Source organism: Nothoprocta perdicaria, unplaced genomic scaffold (genome assembly GCF_003342845.1).
Source record: "Nothoprocta perdicaria isolate Ctin4 unplaced genomic scaffold, notPer1 scaffold_20, whole genome shotgun sequence".
In the NCBI taxonomy this organism is placed as follows: domain Eukaryota; kingdom Metazoa; phylum Chordata; class Aves; order Tinamiformes; family Tinamidae; genus Nothoprocta; species Nothoprocta perdicaria.
Genome location: NW_020455205.1, coordinates 4269523 through 4287957, shown reverse-complemented (window position 1 = coordinate 4287957; position 18435 = coordinate 4269523). Strand labels below are relative to the sequence as shown.

General features: G+C 41.0%; 1 protein-coding gene across 2 annotated transcripts; it reads right to left on the bottom strand.

The window, feature by feature from the left end:
• Positions 1-2100: 2100 nt before the first annotated feature.
• CDC7 (cell division cycle 7) lies at positions 2101-15655 on the bottom strand. Of its 2 annotated transcripts, none has more exons than XM_026037889.1 (11): positions 15553-15655; positions 13074-13160; positions 11165-11300; positions 10557-10650; positions 10328-10470; positions 9453-9702; positions 8771-8866; positions 7791-7969; positions 6457-6539; positions 3719-3868; positions 2101-2706 (listed from the first exon to the last, which is right to left on the bottom strand). In XM_026037889.1, the coding sequence occupies exons 1-11, from the start codon at positions 15644-15646 to the stop codon at positions 2327-2329; spliced, it is 1692 nt and encodes a 563-aa protein (XP_025893674.1). In that variant the 5' UTR covers positions 15647-15655; the 3' UTR covers positions 2101-2326. The 2 variants fall into 2 exon arrangements, with proteins under 2 accessions (XP_025893674.1, XP_025893673.1); XM_026037888.1 differs by having other exon boundaries at positions 9615-9702; positions 15553-15641.
• Positions 15656-18435: the final 2780 nt, after the last annotated feature.

Genomic DNA, 18435 nt, shown 5'->3' with positions numbered 1-18435 from the left:
TTTTTTTTTTTTTTTTTTTTTCCCCCTCCCTCCAGCCTTATTTTGGGGTCTGGCCAATTTATTAATGTTCTTGTCATAGCATGTCCAGAAAGTCACAGTAATCCAGCTGCAGCCTCCACTGCTGCACGTGTTGCAGCAACCTTGTTGCAGCCAGTTCTTTTAATTACGTCTATCAGAGCTGGAGATTCACAGTCAATTTGTAAGGATCCCCAGCCACATAATTAAACTTTAAAGGAATCTTGAAGAGTTTCCTAAACCTGTTACAACTCCCGAAACTTGAGAGTTATGGAGAAAGATCAGTGGCAACTACTGCTTGTTGCTACTGTATTTTCTTGCTGTTTTCTAATAAGCCTTTTATCAAAACGTTAATTCCTTTTCACCCCAAACAGATCCCTTTGATATTTTACTTCTGGTTTTCATTCTTTTGCGAAGTGTTAAAATGTGCTCTTTAGGAGTATGTATCTTTTCCTTTTACCCAAAATGAAACAAAAAAAGAAAAAAAACAGGAACGATGTTGCCTGTAACTTGTTATCAAATACATAGAGCTTAAAATGAGCCGAGAACTTTATTCCTCCCCCGGCCCCGCTGGCAGGGATGTTCCCCTTTCGCTAGCAGCTGCCCGCAGGGGTGGCTGTGTCGCCCTGCTGCCCGCGAGGAGCTGCCCAGCGCGGTGCCTGGCAGGGCAGCCCAGCTCCCTCACCCGGGATCCTTGGCATTCTTGCCTGTTGTCAGCTGCTGCTCTCATAAGGCCATGGACAGCGTGAGTGAATGTAGGAGGAAACAATACATCTGCAGACACTGGCAGACAGAACCGCTTGCCAAATTTGGCCACAGTTCCTTTAGATAAATAATTTCTCAGTGACGTGCTGTGTTGAAATTAAATAAACAGCAGAAATTACTAAGACCTGGGCCCCAGGGTTTTGCGGGTTTCAAGATTTTCTGCAATCAGTATTCTGACATCTGCAAATATTTTTCTTTAACAGCTGATGCCAGGAACAGAGCAATATTACCCTCAGATTGTACATGCTAAAGATTTTAGGTATATAGAATAATTGCTGTTGAGCCCCAGCCCTGGTCGGGATCTCTGCACTCTCATAACCACCAGTGTGTATGTGAAGGCTTTATAAGAGATATCAGAGCAGCAACCCCCTTTGAGGAGTGGCTTGTAACCTTTTATAGCAGCAACTCATTAGTATTTCAAGAAATGTATATGGAAAGACATTGCAGTAAGCTTCAGTCCCCCCAAATCATCAGGCTTATTTAGAGAAGTGGCTGCTGCACACAATACAGCTCATCTTGCACAGCGAAACTGCAGGTTAGAAGTTACTGAGAGGTTTTTTCCTACTTAGGACCAGGCAATAAACTAGCTTATAACCCTTCTTTGATAAACAAGGTGCTTCCACTCTAGTATCCAGATGCACTGTACCTGGCTGAAAAGGGCTTTCCATCATTGAAGGATTTACATGGGAAACAGGTCTGCACACCAACAGGTATCTTCCTGAACAGCAACATCCCACAGGAAACCTCTACCCAACTCCCGTTTACACAAGCATTTCTAGACAATCTTCTGAAGTTATAAAAACAAATCCTTTATTGAACAGATGCTCTGTAAATCAGTTTCCCTAACAGAGATTGACACCTATGCAGGTCACAGGAGACAGGCCACAGGCAGGAGTTGGTGCCTTGTGACAGTTCCCCATGTCACCCTGGAACTACAGGCTGTGCAAAATGCATAGCTGCTTTTAAAGCAGTTACCTTCCCTCATGGTGATACAACCTCCACCACTTGGGCCCTCCTCTAGCACCATTCCCTAAGTAAAAGTGTTTGCAGAAAACAATCTGAACAGACTTAACACTTGGCATTTTTTTTCCCTTCTCTGATATGTTAATCCAGAACAAAGTAAAGATATAGAAGTATGGAAAAGAGTTTCTGAAGCACTTTTCTCATTTCAGTTATACTTTAAGGCAAATTTATAAATTTTACCAGACTATCTTGAGAGGTAAACTGAGCTTGTGGAGCTCTTCAGTGCAGCTTTTGACCAACAGTGATTTTCCTCACAGAAGAGGTATGCACAGTAATAGCACCTTGAAAGTGTCCTAGGATAAGATCATACCAGCAATGTGTATGTAATACTTACACTTGCAAGTAATTAAGCGAACTTATCTTACGTAGCTGGACTGCAAATGTAAGAGCTCACTAGTTCTGAGCACAGTATAATGCTGTTTCACTGAGTGTAAATGTTAAAGGCAACAAGGTAAACCTAACTACTCTGTATCTTATTTTCACATAAAAAGATATCAAAACAGTAATAGAATATGGCATCTTCTCAAAGTCTCATATTTTTAAAAAAAGGATGCAGCAAAGCCTCTTTTGCAGTTATTCTTGTCGCAGGGTTTAAGTCCAGTAATTTATCAAGTAAGTCATATGCGTCATCAGGAACGTGATCCCAACCTTTCCTGTCTATTGCCTTATTCTCCAAAGCACCATCCAAAGCTTCCTGACAGCTCTGTAAGTGCTGAACTTCTTTTCCGAGTGACTTGGTAGCACAGTGTTTGTCCATGTCCAGTGGCAAAGCCGGGTCGTGTGGAGAATCGCTGTGCGTGGCCCCCTTGGATCTGGTAGAGCTGCTGTTCGTTCCTCTCAGCTTCTCACAGAGGGTTCTTAAATTTTGTGCTGGGACCTCTTGGGTACACAGAATAGACTTGCCTAAAAATAATTAAAAACAATGAATCAACAACCTTAGAAAAAGCAGTATTTTATTATGCCTACTATTCAACCAGTCTCCAAGCTTTGTTTCAAAGACATTCCCTCAATATTCTGGAGGCATTAATTGACATCAGCTCAAGTGCCATCTTTCAAAAAAGAAACAAACACCCAGGCCCCAAAGCCCAGGCATGTTTTACAGCAATGGCCCCTTCCTCAGGGTTTCCACCACATGAAGCTGAAAGAATACAGTGTCAGCTCTGCTGTGAGGAAAGCTGTAAAGCTGTTTGCTTGGGTTTGCTCATAAAATTCATAAAATTATGTAGTGACATGTCACCCACCCTAACAATGTACACGGCATCTTTTTCCATTGCAAATGTCATCTTAATAGAACTGAAATAAATAAGCACCCAGTGCAGACTGCTGCCTTCATTCCTGGTCTAAGTAGCTCTGCTTGGAGAATGAGAATTAAGGCTGTCAGTTTTGCTGGTAGGTATCAGGTGCTGCAATATTTGGCGTGTAAACAGCCAGGGGAAGGGTGTGTGTATATATATTCTTTAAAAACAAAAACAACTGGCCCTTCTTTAGGAAAGAAAAAGAAAAAAAAACCACCAAGGTTGACATCATCTAAATATTAAGTCATATTGACTTAAGACTCCCGGGCAAGTTTTGCAGGAATAGAAACATTACCTCAAGAATTCAAACCAATTCCAAAAGAAATCATTAGTTGGCAAATTTCACCTCAAGTGGCCCTGATGCAGTAAAAGACATTACACAGTCAGGCTGGGTACACCCTAATGTGCCAAATCATGAAAGACATACAAACAAAAACTTATTTCTGGCATTTCTAGATCAGTACTAATTGTCTGCAGTATTACATGCACCTCCAAAGTGGCTCTCAAAGCTAAAAATTTACCTTCTTAAAAGAAGATGAAAAAGTGTATTTTAAGTCACCATATTATATAGCAGACCAAGCCTGCATTTCCCCTTTCCCCCATAATTAAGGTTCACATACCAAAAGTTTTAGCAGCCTGAATGGTTTCTCGGGATCCACGAACTGTCATTATTTGTGCCAAAGCAGTTAAATCATCACTTGCTTTGTAAAATGGATACCGTCCACTGAGCAGAGAAAGGAACACGATTCCTGCAGACCACATGTCGATTGCTGCAAGGGGGAGAGATCTTGGGAATAAACAAACTCGCAGCTTCCTCGCAAATAAACTCAGCTTTCTTTAAAACGAATTATGAGCAGAAAAGTTGCTAACAGAAAAATTACTTGCTGGCTTTGCTCACATAGATAACACTTCAACAAAGAATGAAAATTGCTATAATTAGATATAAAAATAATTTCTTGCTTTAAGGCAGGGGAAGTGTTTAAATTTTTCTGCAGAATTGCTTACATCAGTAATTTCACTTGCTAAACTTGAAAAAATGCAATCATTTGTTTTAATTGTGAATGAATCCTTTCACAAGTGGAGTCATTGAACTGAGTTTTAATTATTATTCAAGTTTGCTTCAGCTGAAGAAAAGATCATATCAGGTCATAAAAATTATCTGGAAGTGAATGGGAATCTTATTTCTGGGGGGGCTGAGGCTGCCTAACAGGCAGTACTGAAAAGTTTATCTTATTACAGACTCTGTCCCCCTCACTTCAAATCACTTGACAAGATAGGCGGTTTAAGAAGTGTAATAGTGAGGAGTTATTCATCACTTTCATTGCTTCGTGAAGAGTACAGAGAGTGCTCTGGGGAAGGAAGCCAAAGCATGATGGAAACTTTAATGCTGAAAGTTATGAAAATACCTGCCTGCCATAATTTTTTGGCTCACTAATTTGCACGTTTTGTTTGAGAGCAAGGAAAGTGAAAGAGCGAAATCTCTGAAATGCTAAAGATGAAAATTAACATTTGGAAGATAAAGCCAGTTATTTATCTTAAAAAAATAAACGTCAGTAAGTAATTTGTGGATTGTAACTACAGACTATCAGCACAAGACTCTGAAAACAGACTAAGTTGACTTCTGTTGCAAAAATAGATTAAAAAAATATAAATCCAAACTAATTATGAGCAAGGGAAGAATATTGCATTTTAATAATTCCCATTAAAGATTTTAGTAGTAGCGTGCCACCGTTGAGCTGACTCCTGGAGCGCTGTGTATCGCCTCCCTTTACGCTGCAGGTCTCAAAATGAGGATTTCTCTGCACTTTAGTCGGGCAGCACTGAACCAGCGCGGGGCCTCCCCCTTGCAGGGGATGCGACAGGGGCCGTGGCCTCGCTGCGGGGCGGCAGCTGGGCCCGGCTGCTCGCTTGGTCCCTACACAGAGACCTGGCCCGGGGCAAAACTGCAGGAGTACCAGGAGGCGACTGCAGCAGGCCCAGAGGGAAGTGGGCAAGGAGATTTGCTAGCTCAAGTACTGCATCCTCTCATAAATATTAGTATTACTGTAGCAAATTCTAATTAAGCCCCTTGCTGACACGGTGCAGAAGCTCTGCACCGCCGACTCGGTGCTCTTAGGGGTGTCACTCTGATTTACCCAGATTTTCTATAATCCTGCTCTCTATTACCCTAGAGAACAGAAAACTGGCTGAAAGCATATTTAAGACTACTATGTGTCTAAGATTTCCTAGGTATGTCTTCTTTCTGCCCGAATTCTGTCTAGACAGCTTTAGAGATTGTCTAAATTAGTCCTGGATTTCTGGATGTCTTCTAGCCCATGAAGCTGGCTGTTACAGCACAGGCACAGGAACTCCAACAGGTTGCCTCTCCAACCTCTCAAAATCCTAGTCGTGGCACAGCCCAGATGGCGTTTAAAAAAAAAAAAAAAAATTAACTCTCTTAAGATGTGCTGACCAAGTGCATAGTAAGTCTCCTCTAAGTGTGTGTATATATATACATATATATACTTAATTTAAATTAAGTGCTGAAAATGGTCAATTTTTCCAAAAGGTATTTAGCAAAAAATGGATGGAAACCATTATTTTAAATCCACTTTTTGAGGACATTTGTATTTATCTCCCTTTTTCTGAAGTTAAAACTCCTGGTCCTGTATCTAACATTTAATAGTTGGCTTTGCTTTGACTGGGCCTTCATTCTACAGATAGGCACAACCTCTCCCATCTTAGTTGCATCAGCTAATACATTAGTTACCTTTTCTTTCTTTTTTTTTTCTCTCAAATTTACCAGGCTAACGGAACTTGCTTGCTTGATAGCAATTAAAATCTCGGCTAAGTTATGAAATTTACCTACCAGCTTCTAAAAAGCACTAGCAAGAAGGAGAAACAGTCTGATAAGAGGCAGTACTGACTAACCAACTCTTAAAAATGTATTTGCAATCGTAATATTAATTATACTTGCTATAAAAGCAAACTGTGTGACAGCCTCTCTAGAAAATTCTAATGTCATTCCCACCCTGAAATATTTTATTCAAGAGTTGTCATTTGGCAAAGCCAAAAAGCTTGATAAGACTTACAGCTTTGTTTCTTTTTAAAAACACATGATAATGAACTCCTGTGTATAGCACTACCCTCCAGATAAAGATATATTCAAATTTCAAACTGAGAATAAAATATTCTATGATTCTTCTTATTTCTAAGTAATAAACATTTAACAAAAATAAACAGGAAATGCTTGAGCAGTGTTAGAAAGGATGATAAATGAACTTCATGTGTAAGCAGAAAAATCCCCTAAAAAGACAATATGATAAAAGCAAATGAATAGAGTCAAAAGCTGAAAAAAAGGCAGGGTGTTGTGCAGTACCTGTTGTCTGAGTGGGGCACTTTGTTAATACTTCTGGTGCTCTGAATCCAGGTGTTCCTGCCCTTGGAGCAACTTGCTGACGCCTTGTAATAAAAGAGGGAAATATATTTGGAATATAAAAATGGATAAATAAGTTCTAGTTATAATAATGTTTAAAATTACTTTTAGACTACATTTCTGTAAGATGCATAAACAGCTTAACCCTGTTTTATTAAGGTTTTGTAGAGCTTTAAGTATGTTAAAATGATCTATCATAAATACTATCTAGCAAATGGTAACAGCCTTATTATTATCATATTAATATATTATCTAGCATTTTGCATGCTTCTTAAAGGACAATTTTAGTTTCATTCACAGGCCGCATAATTTTTGCTAAAGACTTGTATTCACTGGAAACTGAAGTTAAGACTAATTAACTGAAGGCAAAAAATGCATTAGGCTCTTGGAGTGGAAGTTCTGGTTTTATATTAGTCTCTGGCAAGCTAAAATTTGTTACTTCTGAGCACAAGTGTCGACAAGAACTTAAATTTTTGTTAGCTGAACTAAAAATGTGAGATTATTCTTACTAAAATATATATAATCTCCTTTCTACAGCCATGTTGTATATATTGTCTTGAGTACCTTACTTCTATGGGCCAAGTCTAGTTTCAGACTCATGTTTCCTCATGTTTCGTATTTCAGAAGTGTTCGGTTATCACTGGATTTTGTCAGTATGGGGAGAGGGACCCCACAATTTCATAACTGTCCTTAGTAAGCAGAAATCTCTGCCTAAACTTATGTTCTCTAATGCAGAAATCGAGTACAATGGATGATCATAATTAAAAATAACTGCAGAGAGATGGATTTGAATCAAATATTCAGATTATTCGATGTCTTTATTAAACACCGTTACTTAAATTAACACATATAAAATGTTGTTCTTGTCTTTTTCTCCATTTCTTAATTTCTAGAATACAAACTGCTCTGAGAAATCTTTTTAACTCAGGCTCTCAGAGGTGTCCAATCAGTAAACTTTAATCCAGTTGATGTGGTGTAGGTCTATTAGGTAACTAAAGATAAACAACAGATGCCTTGTCTACTCTAAGTGTGGTAATGAACTCAAGTGACTTAATAAACACAGGTACGTAGATAATTAAATATGGGGAAAAAAACAGCAGTCAACCAATTATTCTACGAACTATGTTTGTTTAAAAAGAGCATACGCAAGTGTTTCAAGAGTTGCACAGATCACATGTTATCTTTCATCTACTAAATCAACTGTCTAGTAAATCTCAGTTTCTAATCTTACTTGGCAGCGTAACAGCCAATTTTACAACAGTATCAAAGCAAATTACCTTGAAAGGCAAACGCTGCAGACTCGGTCTGTTGCGTAACAGTCACAGGTCAGGTTCGAAGGACAACCACTGGCAGCTTTTCTGGCTGCCCCATTGCTTACTGTTTTGGTAGAAATAATCTTCTTCTTGATTAGTAACTTCCTAGATGAAATATCTATTATCTTGGATTGCTTTATGAGCTGCAATATAGATATTTTAGAGTAAGCGAAATATTTAAGAAGCTCCCCTTTCTGTATATGTATATTCCATAAAATAAGACAGATAAAGGTCTCAGCAGCAACAAAATGCAGTCTGAGGACACAAGACAGCAATCTTTTCCACCAGTATCACGATACCAACAGAATACATGCTAAAGTTTTCTGTATATGTCCTTAATTTGCTCACTCTCCTTTAGAAAATATTTTTCAATGATTACCAGACATCAATTGTTATGGTTTTCTGAAGCTACAACATGATTTGTATTTTTCAAGCTGTTATAAGCCAGAATTCTTCTGTTTCAAATGTGAGGGAAAAGAAATACTGAAGCCACCCTGACAGGTAACTCCAGTTCTACCAAGAGATTGCTGTTAGCCAAGCTCTCTAATTTAGTTGGGGTTTGCCCCTGCCTTCTTCTCGCATTACATTTTAATTATAAAACGCAGAGGAAAATGTTTGTTACAGATTTATTTTCTCTCTTGCTTCAACTGTTGAATACAAAGGAGACTATCTCAATTACACAGATACTTGTGTAGAAAAATACGTTAATTAACATATGAATGATATCAGCTAGCAAGGTAGTTATGTAACTGGCTTTGGAAGTTTCAAAAGGAACTGAACAAGAAATGAAAAATTCTTCAAGCCCTTCACTAAGGGCTCACTTAACATTCTGCTCATAAAATTTTAAGCCTGCACACTAGGATCCTGTGGACCTATAGAAAGTTACTTCTAGGACTTCTCAAATATGAAACTGATTGCTCTTATTTATGAGTCATTTTTCTTACTTTTGTACTAGAGTTCTCCTGGCACGTGGAAGTAGAGACATTGAAATTCCTCTCTCCAAAGACAGAGCGCTGGACAGAATGGTGTGCAGATTCCTCCTACAATACCAAGAAAAGGACAATAAGGATCATGTCTAACACATCAGCTGGATTCTGACAGTTCTAAGAAGAAGTGTGAAGTGACACAAAACAAGAACAGCTGCACAGTAAGTCATTCTAAGGCATCAGTTTACTTTGGATGTAGAAAACCTTGTCTAGACAGAACAGCAAACATGCTTACAAAACAAATCGCACCTCAGAAGTGCCCCAAGACAATTTGCATGTCATCTGTACTGCATTCATTATGCAAGTGAGGAGCTAAACGTAGATGAATAATTGTTGTGTTGAGGAGGACTTTCACACCGTGTCACCAAAATGTTAGTATTTCAAAAAGATACGGGGCTGTCTAAATAATAACCCACGAGGACTTAATACAGCCTGGAACACTGTATTATAACTAACAGATACTGAATGATGGTGATAGAGTATTACATAAACTAGCCACCTCTGTGTGCAAACCGTGTTTCTATGCGTGTTGCCATCCTGCAAGATACACACAGAGCTTTTGTTCAAGTATTGCATCTCCCCCTGTTGGATGAAGGAATACATTAAACATACAACAATATTAATGAAAAAGACTGAGAACCTTTCCTCCTCTTGCTTGCTTAATCTCTGCTTTTGAGAGTGAGCTGGACCTTTTATTGGATGCTTTTGAGGCTGACTGTTGAGCTATCTGTTTAGATGCTGTGACACTGAGAGAAACCCCATTTCCCAAGGTTACAGTGGGTTTACTTTGCAAATAACTTCCCTTCTGGCCTTCAGACTGGGCCGTTTTGAGAAGTTCAATTTTTGTGTCAGGGGTTCCTTGTGCCAAGCCAAAATCTACCAAGGCATACCTAGAAGACACAAATGTAGAATTAAGATTTACAAAGTATCAACTAATTCTACTTTCCATTCATTATCTATTCATCTTTCATATTATACTCAGTATGTTATCCATAGTTTTCAGCATTACAATCCTATTTTCCTCTTCCTTTTTCGTATCTTACCTATCCCCTCAATTTTTTATTCCATACCTATCTTAAGTCGTCATCTCTTGTCCTGAAATCTTATAAAATGTATTCTTTCTCAAATTAACTGTGATAAAAACTACTTCCAGCAGCTCCTTTCTGGGTCCTTCTAGTCCTAGGGACTCAGAACTACCTCAGCCAACTGCTAACCAGAAGCAACCTGACTCCTGCAGGATTCTCACGGACAGAGCCTCAAATGCCACAGTGAGGATGGACAGACACTTCAACAGTGTTGAGAGCCCTGCCCAACTGCAAGAGATACTACTGCAACTGACTTGTCTCCAAACAGGTAGGACTACATTAACTTGCAAAGAAACAATGTTTTTTAGCTTTAATATTTAAGTACATGTTATGCAGCTGGAAGGAAAAAAATCTCCAAAGCCCAATTTTTTCTGTTCTGCCAAGGTCACATTCCTAGGTGAGATCACAACAGTCATCTGGGCAGACTTACTCTTTTAGCCGCCTGTTGTAGAGGAAGTTACTGGGCTTGACATCACGGTGAACAATTCCGAAGTGATGAATGCGCCTCAAAGCTTTAAACAGGTTAAACATGTATTCCCTCACTTCTTCAAAGGAGAGAGAATTCAAAATGTCCTGAAAGATTATTTGGATACTGCAATTATGCAACTGCTTTTTTAATGAAAAAGCTTTGCTACACATATAAAAAGTCTGGGACTCACCAGGAAGGATTCATGTTCCAAATACGGCATAACAATAACCACATGATCGTTTTTCCTAAAGCAATATTTAACTCCCATAACATTATCCTGTCCCCTGAAAGAAAAGTAATGTTATTGAATAAAGACCAAGAAAAGGGATGCTAATTTCCCTGTATTTCTTAGCAAGTTCAGTCATCCTTTCTTTCAAAAAAGAATCTTTGACAGCAGTCTTAGCAACTGTCAGTAGCTGCACTGCTGTCATCCCTTCCTATGTTCCACTTTCTGCAGTTTGCATGGAGGGCCCCACAGATTATCTGGGAGGTCACAGATTGCAGTTAGGACTGTGCTTAGATCCAGGACCTCATTGTCTTGCTACCAACTAGTTTAAGGTGCTGGTATTCAAACCACATGCTTTGGCATCAGTACCCTCTGACAATTTGCATTCATTTTCAATGGAAAAGTAGAGCAGAAATTACAAAAGGACTTACTGATCCATTATCAATAAGACATCTATTATTTTATTTGCCCTTTCTTTAAGGAATAGAAATTTGCATGGCTAGAAAAAGGTAGAATGACAAAACAAACAAACAGAAACCTAAAAAAGAAACAGCAAACACTTGTTCACGTACCCTGCTACCGTGAGGCACTGAAGTTCAGCAGCAATTCGCAGAGGGTGACTAGTTGGAATCAAGTGCTTCAGAGCCATCTTTTCCTCATACCCTGTTTGTAGCTGTGCTGTGGCCAGGTAAACAGAACTGAAAGTACCTGTAAAGCAGGAGGAAAATCCCTTCAGCATGTTAATTGGTTCAATTAAGATATTATAGAAGTGATCTATGTGTTCACAGTCCTATACGTACTTGAAATCATCTCAAAAGCAGATTCCAGGAGAGAAGAATACATTTTTTTCCACTATGAAATTCAGTGATCTTGTATACAAGATTTTTACGTCAGTGAAGATGCAAATGTAACACTGTCTAACTTGCCTGGGACACAGAGCTCTTTGAATGTAAATTTCCTATCTTTGATTTGCTTTCTTGTTTAGGTAGCTTACTTTCATCTGACATCTAACTCTCCTCTCCCCGCAGTGTAAGCCTACTATTTAATGCTAATCTGGGAAGCGCTACCTTTGCTAGTCAAAGCACTTCTGGAATGGCATTTTTCTTAATTCTGATACCGTATCTATAAAGTAACACTTCTCGCATGGTGTAACTAGACTATTTGTTTTTTTTTTCCCAGCACTATATAGACAAAATGTGATATACTCATTTGGAAAAGGGACTAAGGCTATGAAATGTGCTCAGCTGCCTATACTGCAGGTTTTAAGAGACCCTCTAAACCACTGAGGAGGTTAGTTCAGCTTGATGATCAGAGATACCTGAACACACAGTTTAAGGATCCTTCCACATGAACAAAGAGTATAATTTTGATTATATTTTAGGTGTTTTTGCATCGTGCTGCTTTACAGGCTGTAAAGGCATATGCACATCAGGAGGCCTGTGAGCACTACAGAGTTTCTGAAGCCAGTGTCTCATCAGCTGAGTAGAATTGATCATAGCAACAGGAGTTACCAGGTTGGTTCAAGACCTTATTTTTGGCGGTGGGATCTGCTAAAAATGATCTCTAAATGGAATCCTAATCTTAACATAATACTGCAGAACTGCCGAGGACATTTTTTAAAGCAACATTTGCTCCTAAGAACAAAATCAAAATTAATATTCATGACTAGAGACTCAATCTAACTATATGATCTTGGGGTAACTCCATTCTTTTGGAATTTTGGATCGCTGTGCTGATCTGAGCTTTAATTTTTTCTTAAAAGATTTTTTTTTATCCATCTAGTTTGCCATCACAGGCATTTCATCAAAAGTAGCTATAAAACAATCGAGCTTCTCATTAACATTTTTATTCATTTGAAGTGCACAGTGCAGCAAAACATTTTAAAGATCAAGTGGATAAAGTTCCAAAAAGCACTTGGAAGTACCTAAGAATCTATTTATAATCACACACAGCTTTTTAATTAAAAGTATCTGTAATGGGATCTGCTGAATGTCAGGAATACGTAAGTGGTCTAAATTGTGGTACTCTATGTCCAAAATAAAGATTTTTTTTTTTTTTTTTTTTTAGTAAATTAAAGCAGCTAAAATCTCCCATTCTCCTCCTCCCATGGGATTTCAGTGAAAACAAAAGCAACTTAAAGAACAGTAGTTACATGCGTAGCTGCATATTTCCACGTAAAAAGAAAAAAAGAATGACACGTCAAGACATATTGCCTGAATTTACCACCAAAAGATGTTGTCAGAACTAGAATACTGGTCTGGTCAAACATTTTAACATACTGATTTTTCAAGAAAATCTCTTTTCCCTACCTAAAACACTTGCATGTATAAAAGTGTATTTGAATTCCTACATATACCATAAGTTAATTAAAAAAGCACCTGGCTTAAATTGCATGTATTCAGATCTTATCTATATACCTTTTAAGTTAGAAATACCAGAAAAGAAAAAGCAAGTTTATGCAAGGTAAAAAAAGACATTTACCTTCTCCAATTTTATCCTTAATTTTGAACACATTTGCAAGCTGTGGCACGGCTTCATAAAGTTTTTGAATGTCTTTTTTTATTCCTTCTGTGGAAAAAAAAGGGGAAAACAAGTTAGGAATTATGTTGCTTGATTCAACATCCAAGCTATATTTCAGATAAAAAGTCTTACTTCAGTTCACAAAAATGCAGATTCATATAAGTGGAAAGGAATAGCAGATGGAATCTCTCCTTACATCATTACTTATATATTTTATAATTATATTGCGCTCTATCATACTCTTTTATAAGCTGCTGCATTTTAATAAATTTTACTTTTCTGCCCCCTATCAGTTTCTGGGAGTGGTAAAATATCTTCAGTAAAAATTCAGATTGCAGGTCATTGATACATATTTTCGTAAGAGTTGTAATTTGAGAAAGAGAACCTTATTTTTTTTTCTGAAAACACAAGAGCACATCCATCTGATGCATATCAAGGAGTAAAAATCTAAGCTTTTTTTTTTTTTTTTTTTTTTTTTTTTTTTTTTTTTTTTTTTTAAGATCAGCAATGCAATCTCAGGTATTGTCACTTGAACTAGAAATTTCCAAGGAACATTTTGTTGCATTTGAGGTGCTGCATTTTGTACTGCGATCACTAGATGGCATGACAAGGATGCTGTTCACTATTCTTGCTGAAATTATGTAATTTTCCATTTTTATGAATCCTTATAATTTAAGTAATCTGTATAGTGTGCATTAGCATTCACTTCTATTGAAGCTGATGGAACAATTCCCATCTGAGTGGCCACATCATATTGAAAGTTCCCAGTAGTGCCACAAAACGTGAAGCTAAGTAATTTGTTGTTGAACTATATAGTACAAAAATACATCAGTCCAAATACATATCTAAAGGCTAAAAAATTTAAACTTAAGATCAAGTGATATTCACAACACAATAACAAGGTTCTTAAATCTACGTCTGTTTCAGAGTGCTGAAAACTGAAGTCACTGATCCAAAAGTATGTACAGGCTGTGACTAATTTCTGTAAGGAAAAAAATTATTACACGGATATAGTCCCAAACGATATCCATGTAATAATTTATTACACATTTATTAACATTCCTAATACCAGTCTTCAAACTGATATTAAGAATATTAATAAATGAAGAAATTGTGCATACACATCTCATCCAAAAAATGAATTAGAAAGGAAAGAAATTTTACAGCAATATGTAGATCATATTGAATTCACAAGAAGTCTATTATCTTATACTCTTATAAAAGGACACTAAGTCATAAGTAATGAGAATTATTTTCAAAATATTGCTGATATGCTAGTAACATAGTGTGGACTTATAAGAATCCCCAAGCATGCATGTTGACTCACTTTATAGAGCAATAACTCAATTTCTCTCAATAACTGCCACAGAGCCCATCAGCTGCTCAGCTTTGCCTAACACTCAATCCAGACTCTGGCACGGTCAACGTTCAGTGATACTGGAGCACCTTCAGGTGGGTGACACGGACTGCAAATCCCGAGTAAAGCTCTGGCTGCCCAGAGCACTGAGAAAATGCACTAACTCGACACTGTGTTTAGTGTAAAAGCCCTGAATGGCTTGGCTTGCCTTGTGGTTAGGTAGCAGTTCAAACATCGTCTGTTTTCTTCTGGGCCTGATTCCCCTGTTGGGTGTGTATATACATTTATAGATACAGCCGTTAACAAAATATATATATAATATATATATAGTCATTGTACTGTACTCTCAGCGTATAATAACAACAATATCCAAAAATTTCTGTGAGCAGATTTTAATGCCGTTCCTTGACTTACTAGGATGCAAAAGTACTTGCCAGATGGAAGTGAGAAAGTTGGGTTTTTTAGTATCATTTTATTAAATTCTGAACATAGATGTGTAGGAGACTGATAATGTTTATCTGTTTCTACCAAAAGCAGTAATCGTTACCTGTAAGCTGGCTGACTATTCAGTTATTAAGCGAGGACAATCTGGGCTTTCTGTTTATGTACAGAAAGCCCAGATTCACTAAGAAACTCTAAAGCCAGCAGCACAAACGTTATAGGCGCACCTGTTCATAGTCCAGCTTCGCTGTTAAGGGCAAGAACAGTATCTTTATGCACCTAATCATATGTAAAGAGATACTTAAGGATGAAGTTTGCTATTATAAGGTAAATGGCAAAATATTAATCTTGTTTACTTGTCTGGTCAGAAATTTTCATTTTCAAGGACTGCCATTTCGGATTACTAGCATCCTTTTATATGCTGTAATAAATAATAGGGTCAGCAAATTGTGACAGCTATTGCTTCTGAAGTTTTGTAGCTATGCAGAAAGAAGGAATATGCTTGAAATTAAAAGCAACTTCAAATTGTTTGCACAACAAAATCATATACAAACTTAAAATCCATCCTGAAACTAACTGAAGTGAGAAGGAAGCACGTCAGCAACAAAAAGTAGTATTAGCAGTCCCTGGTTTGGCACATACCTGAAAGTTTGTTGTTCTGCTCATGCTTCCTATGGGAATCTTCAGCCTCACGAGGGTGCTGTTCCTCACAAGGGGACTTCAACATGGTCTCCATTCCAAAAGTAACCTGGACTAAAAGAAAGATCACAACTTTGAGAAGCACATTCGGACACCTAGGGGAGCAAACCTGTCTGGTAATGCACTTCCTTCCCCTTCACACAGTTCCTGAAATGAGATTGAGGGAGTTTGGAATTCCTCTGTGCCACTTACAACTAAAAACGCTCACCCATCATTCCAAAAAAAGAAAAATGAAACCAGGAAACCCACTCTAACTCCAAGAAAGAAAAAGGAAGGGAAGGAAGACTGCAGGAGGAGCTTAGACAAGTGATTTTCTTTCATCTTTACAGTGTTTACTCATTCACATTAAGGCACTGTCCTTTCCTGAAAGTTTGCTTTGGAAAGCAAGGAACTTAGCTACACAAATATCTGCATACTGCAACACCCATAAAAACATTTAGTAACTTGAAAAAAGAAAACACAAAAACAAAACACACATGCAAAAACTCCTGAGACAACTTATATGAGAGGAAAATGATTATCTTCTTAATGTGGTAAGAGATTTCTTTTTCTTCTAGAGAAGATCATCAAGAAGCGTAATTCTTGTTTTGCTTCTCACCATGACAAGAAATGCATACATGCCATCTTGAAATGCTTCTTCCCCAATCTCAGAAATTAAATGAGCTGTAAGAGTGAAAAGAAAGCTGCAGTGCACCTACATTTACTCATAGTGTATAATTCAAAAACTGCTCATTCTAATTCATGGAGAGGAGGAAAGAGGCAGAACGCCAGGGAATACCACAGTGACAGGTGAGCTGGCATCTGTGACACACTATCCACTTAGAGAACCTCCTTGGTTGTGACTTTGCCGAATGTTCAAAGTTGTGAAGACCTCCAGAGAAGGGGGCTCCACAGCCTCCCCGGGCAGCCTGTGCCTCATCCCTCACTCCAGCCTCAACCAGCCTCCCTGGGACATGAAGAGGACAGCGCCGGCCGGCCAAGCGAGCGGGGGAATGGGATTTGGCTTCTCAAGGGGCCGTTTCTGCTGAGCACACGAGCTGATGTTTGCAGGACTGAATGCCTAGAATATGTAGATATGTAAAAAAATGAGAGACTCTGATTTGGAAGGACCTTTAGCAGTTACAGAATGGAATAATGGGATATTTAGTCACAGACACCAGTAGAGCTTGAAACAAAAAAGGGAGGAAACGGAGATGCTCCGGCATCCCCCAGGTGCTCCCAGGCAGGTACTGGGCTCTCACACAGGGCTGGTGACGTTGCTGCTCTACTGGCTCGGCAGGAGATGTTCCCTGGATCCCTGTCTATTATCACTAAAACACAACGTCTCCCAACAGGACCACGACTGCTGGGGACGGCCCAGGGCACGACGACCCGAGGTGACGGTAAATGACTCAGTTTCGTCACTTAAGCAGCCGGGCTAAGTCCCGCCGGGAGCCTTTCCTTTTGCTCCCCCTCCGCAGCAGCTCCTGGGCTCGCGGCGCGGCCAGGGTCGCGCTGGGGCCCCCCGGGACGCGGCGCCCTCGGCCCCGCGCAGCTCGCAGCCGCGCTGCAGGCCGCCGCGGGGCACGAGCCACGCGCGCGCTCAGCGCGCCATTCGGGAGGCCGCGAGCAGCGCCCGCTCAGGCGGGAGCGAGCGCGCCGGGACACGCGCCCCGGTACCGGTATCGGGCCTGGTGCCGGGACACGCGCCCCGGTACCGGTATCGGGCCTGGTGCCGGGACACGCGCCCCGGTACCGGTATCGGGCCTGGTGCCGGTCCCGGTGCCGCCCCGGCCAATGGCGCGGCCGGCCGAGGGGAGGCGCGCGGCTATTGGCCAGCGGGCGGACGGCGTCCCGCCCAAGGCGCGCGCGGGGCGGTGGGGCTGAGCTGGGGCTCCGCGGCGGTGGAGCCGGCTCGGCCCGGCCCGGGAGCGGAGCGCGCGGCCCGGAGCGCGCGGCCCGGAGCGCGCGGCACGGAGCGTGCAGCACGGGTTTGGTGCCGCCCCTGCCCTCGCCTAGGCCCGGCCCGCGCGGCGGTTTTGCCGCTCGGGCTCTGTGGCAGCCCTCGGGAGAGAGGATGGAGGAATGGGCCCCTGACAACGCGCCGGCCCCCGTGCGGCTGCCGGTCCCCAGGTCCGTGTCCTTGCGGGTGTCCGTGCCCTATGCAGGCCCCTTTGGACTCCGTGAGCCCCATCCGTGGCCATGGCAGAGCTGCAGCGGCACGGGAGAGGCCTGGGTGTGCCCAGCGCTGCCGCAAGGCGGGATAGGCGCTGGGGGCTCCCCAAAGAGCTCCCTTTGCGGCAGTGGTAACGGGGAAGTGACGGCTGATTATCCCAGCGCCCAACTGCACCGTAAAAGAGACTGCGCAGAATGCAAAATTAAAAGTAAACAGAGCCTGGGCTGCGCTGTAGCCCCGGTCATGGCACGGGCAAGCACCAGACAGTAGTGAGGAAAGTTCTGTGCCTTTCCTTCTGTGAAAGGGAAGAGACTAGTGGTTTTCAACTGTTCAGATCTGTGCGTTTGTAGAGTAGGGTTAGCCCTACCCACAACAGGTTTGTTTTCACGAGCTTGTAGGCCCTTGGCAAGAAATCCGTGACTTTGTTGGTCACGGGTCACAGACCCCAAAAGGCCCCAGCCCCCCGGGTGCCAACGAGGTAACCGAGACCCCCACGCGCGGCTCTGCCGGGCTGCGGAGGCACCGCGGCCGCCGCCGGGATCGTTGGCGCCCGGCCGCGCTGCAGGGCCGAGCGCTGGAGCTGGCGGCCGCCGGGAGCCGTGTCCCGCGCCCGGCACCGCGGCCAGGAGCGCCCGCGGGCGCTGGAGCCGTTCCTTGGGCATCCCGCCCAC

Excerpts from the sequence above, each read along its gene's own strand:
- CDC7 (XM_026037889.1), bottom strand. The coding sequence starts at position 15,646 with ATGGAGACCATGTTGAAGTCCCCTTGTGAGGAACAGCACCCTCGTGAG. Across the intron at positions 9,703-10,327 it reads TACAACAGGCGGCTAAAAGA|GTATGCCTTGGTAGATTTTG; the intron begins GTAAGTCTGCCC and ends TGTGTCTTCTAG. Across the intron at positions 2,707-3,718 it reads TCAGGCTGCTAAAACTTTTG|GCAAGTCTATTCTGTGTACC; the intron begins GTATGTGAACCT and ends AATTATTTTTAG.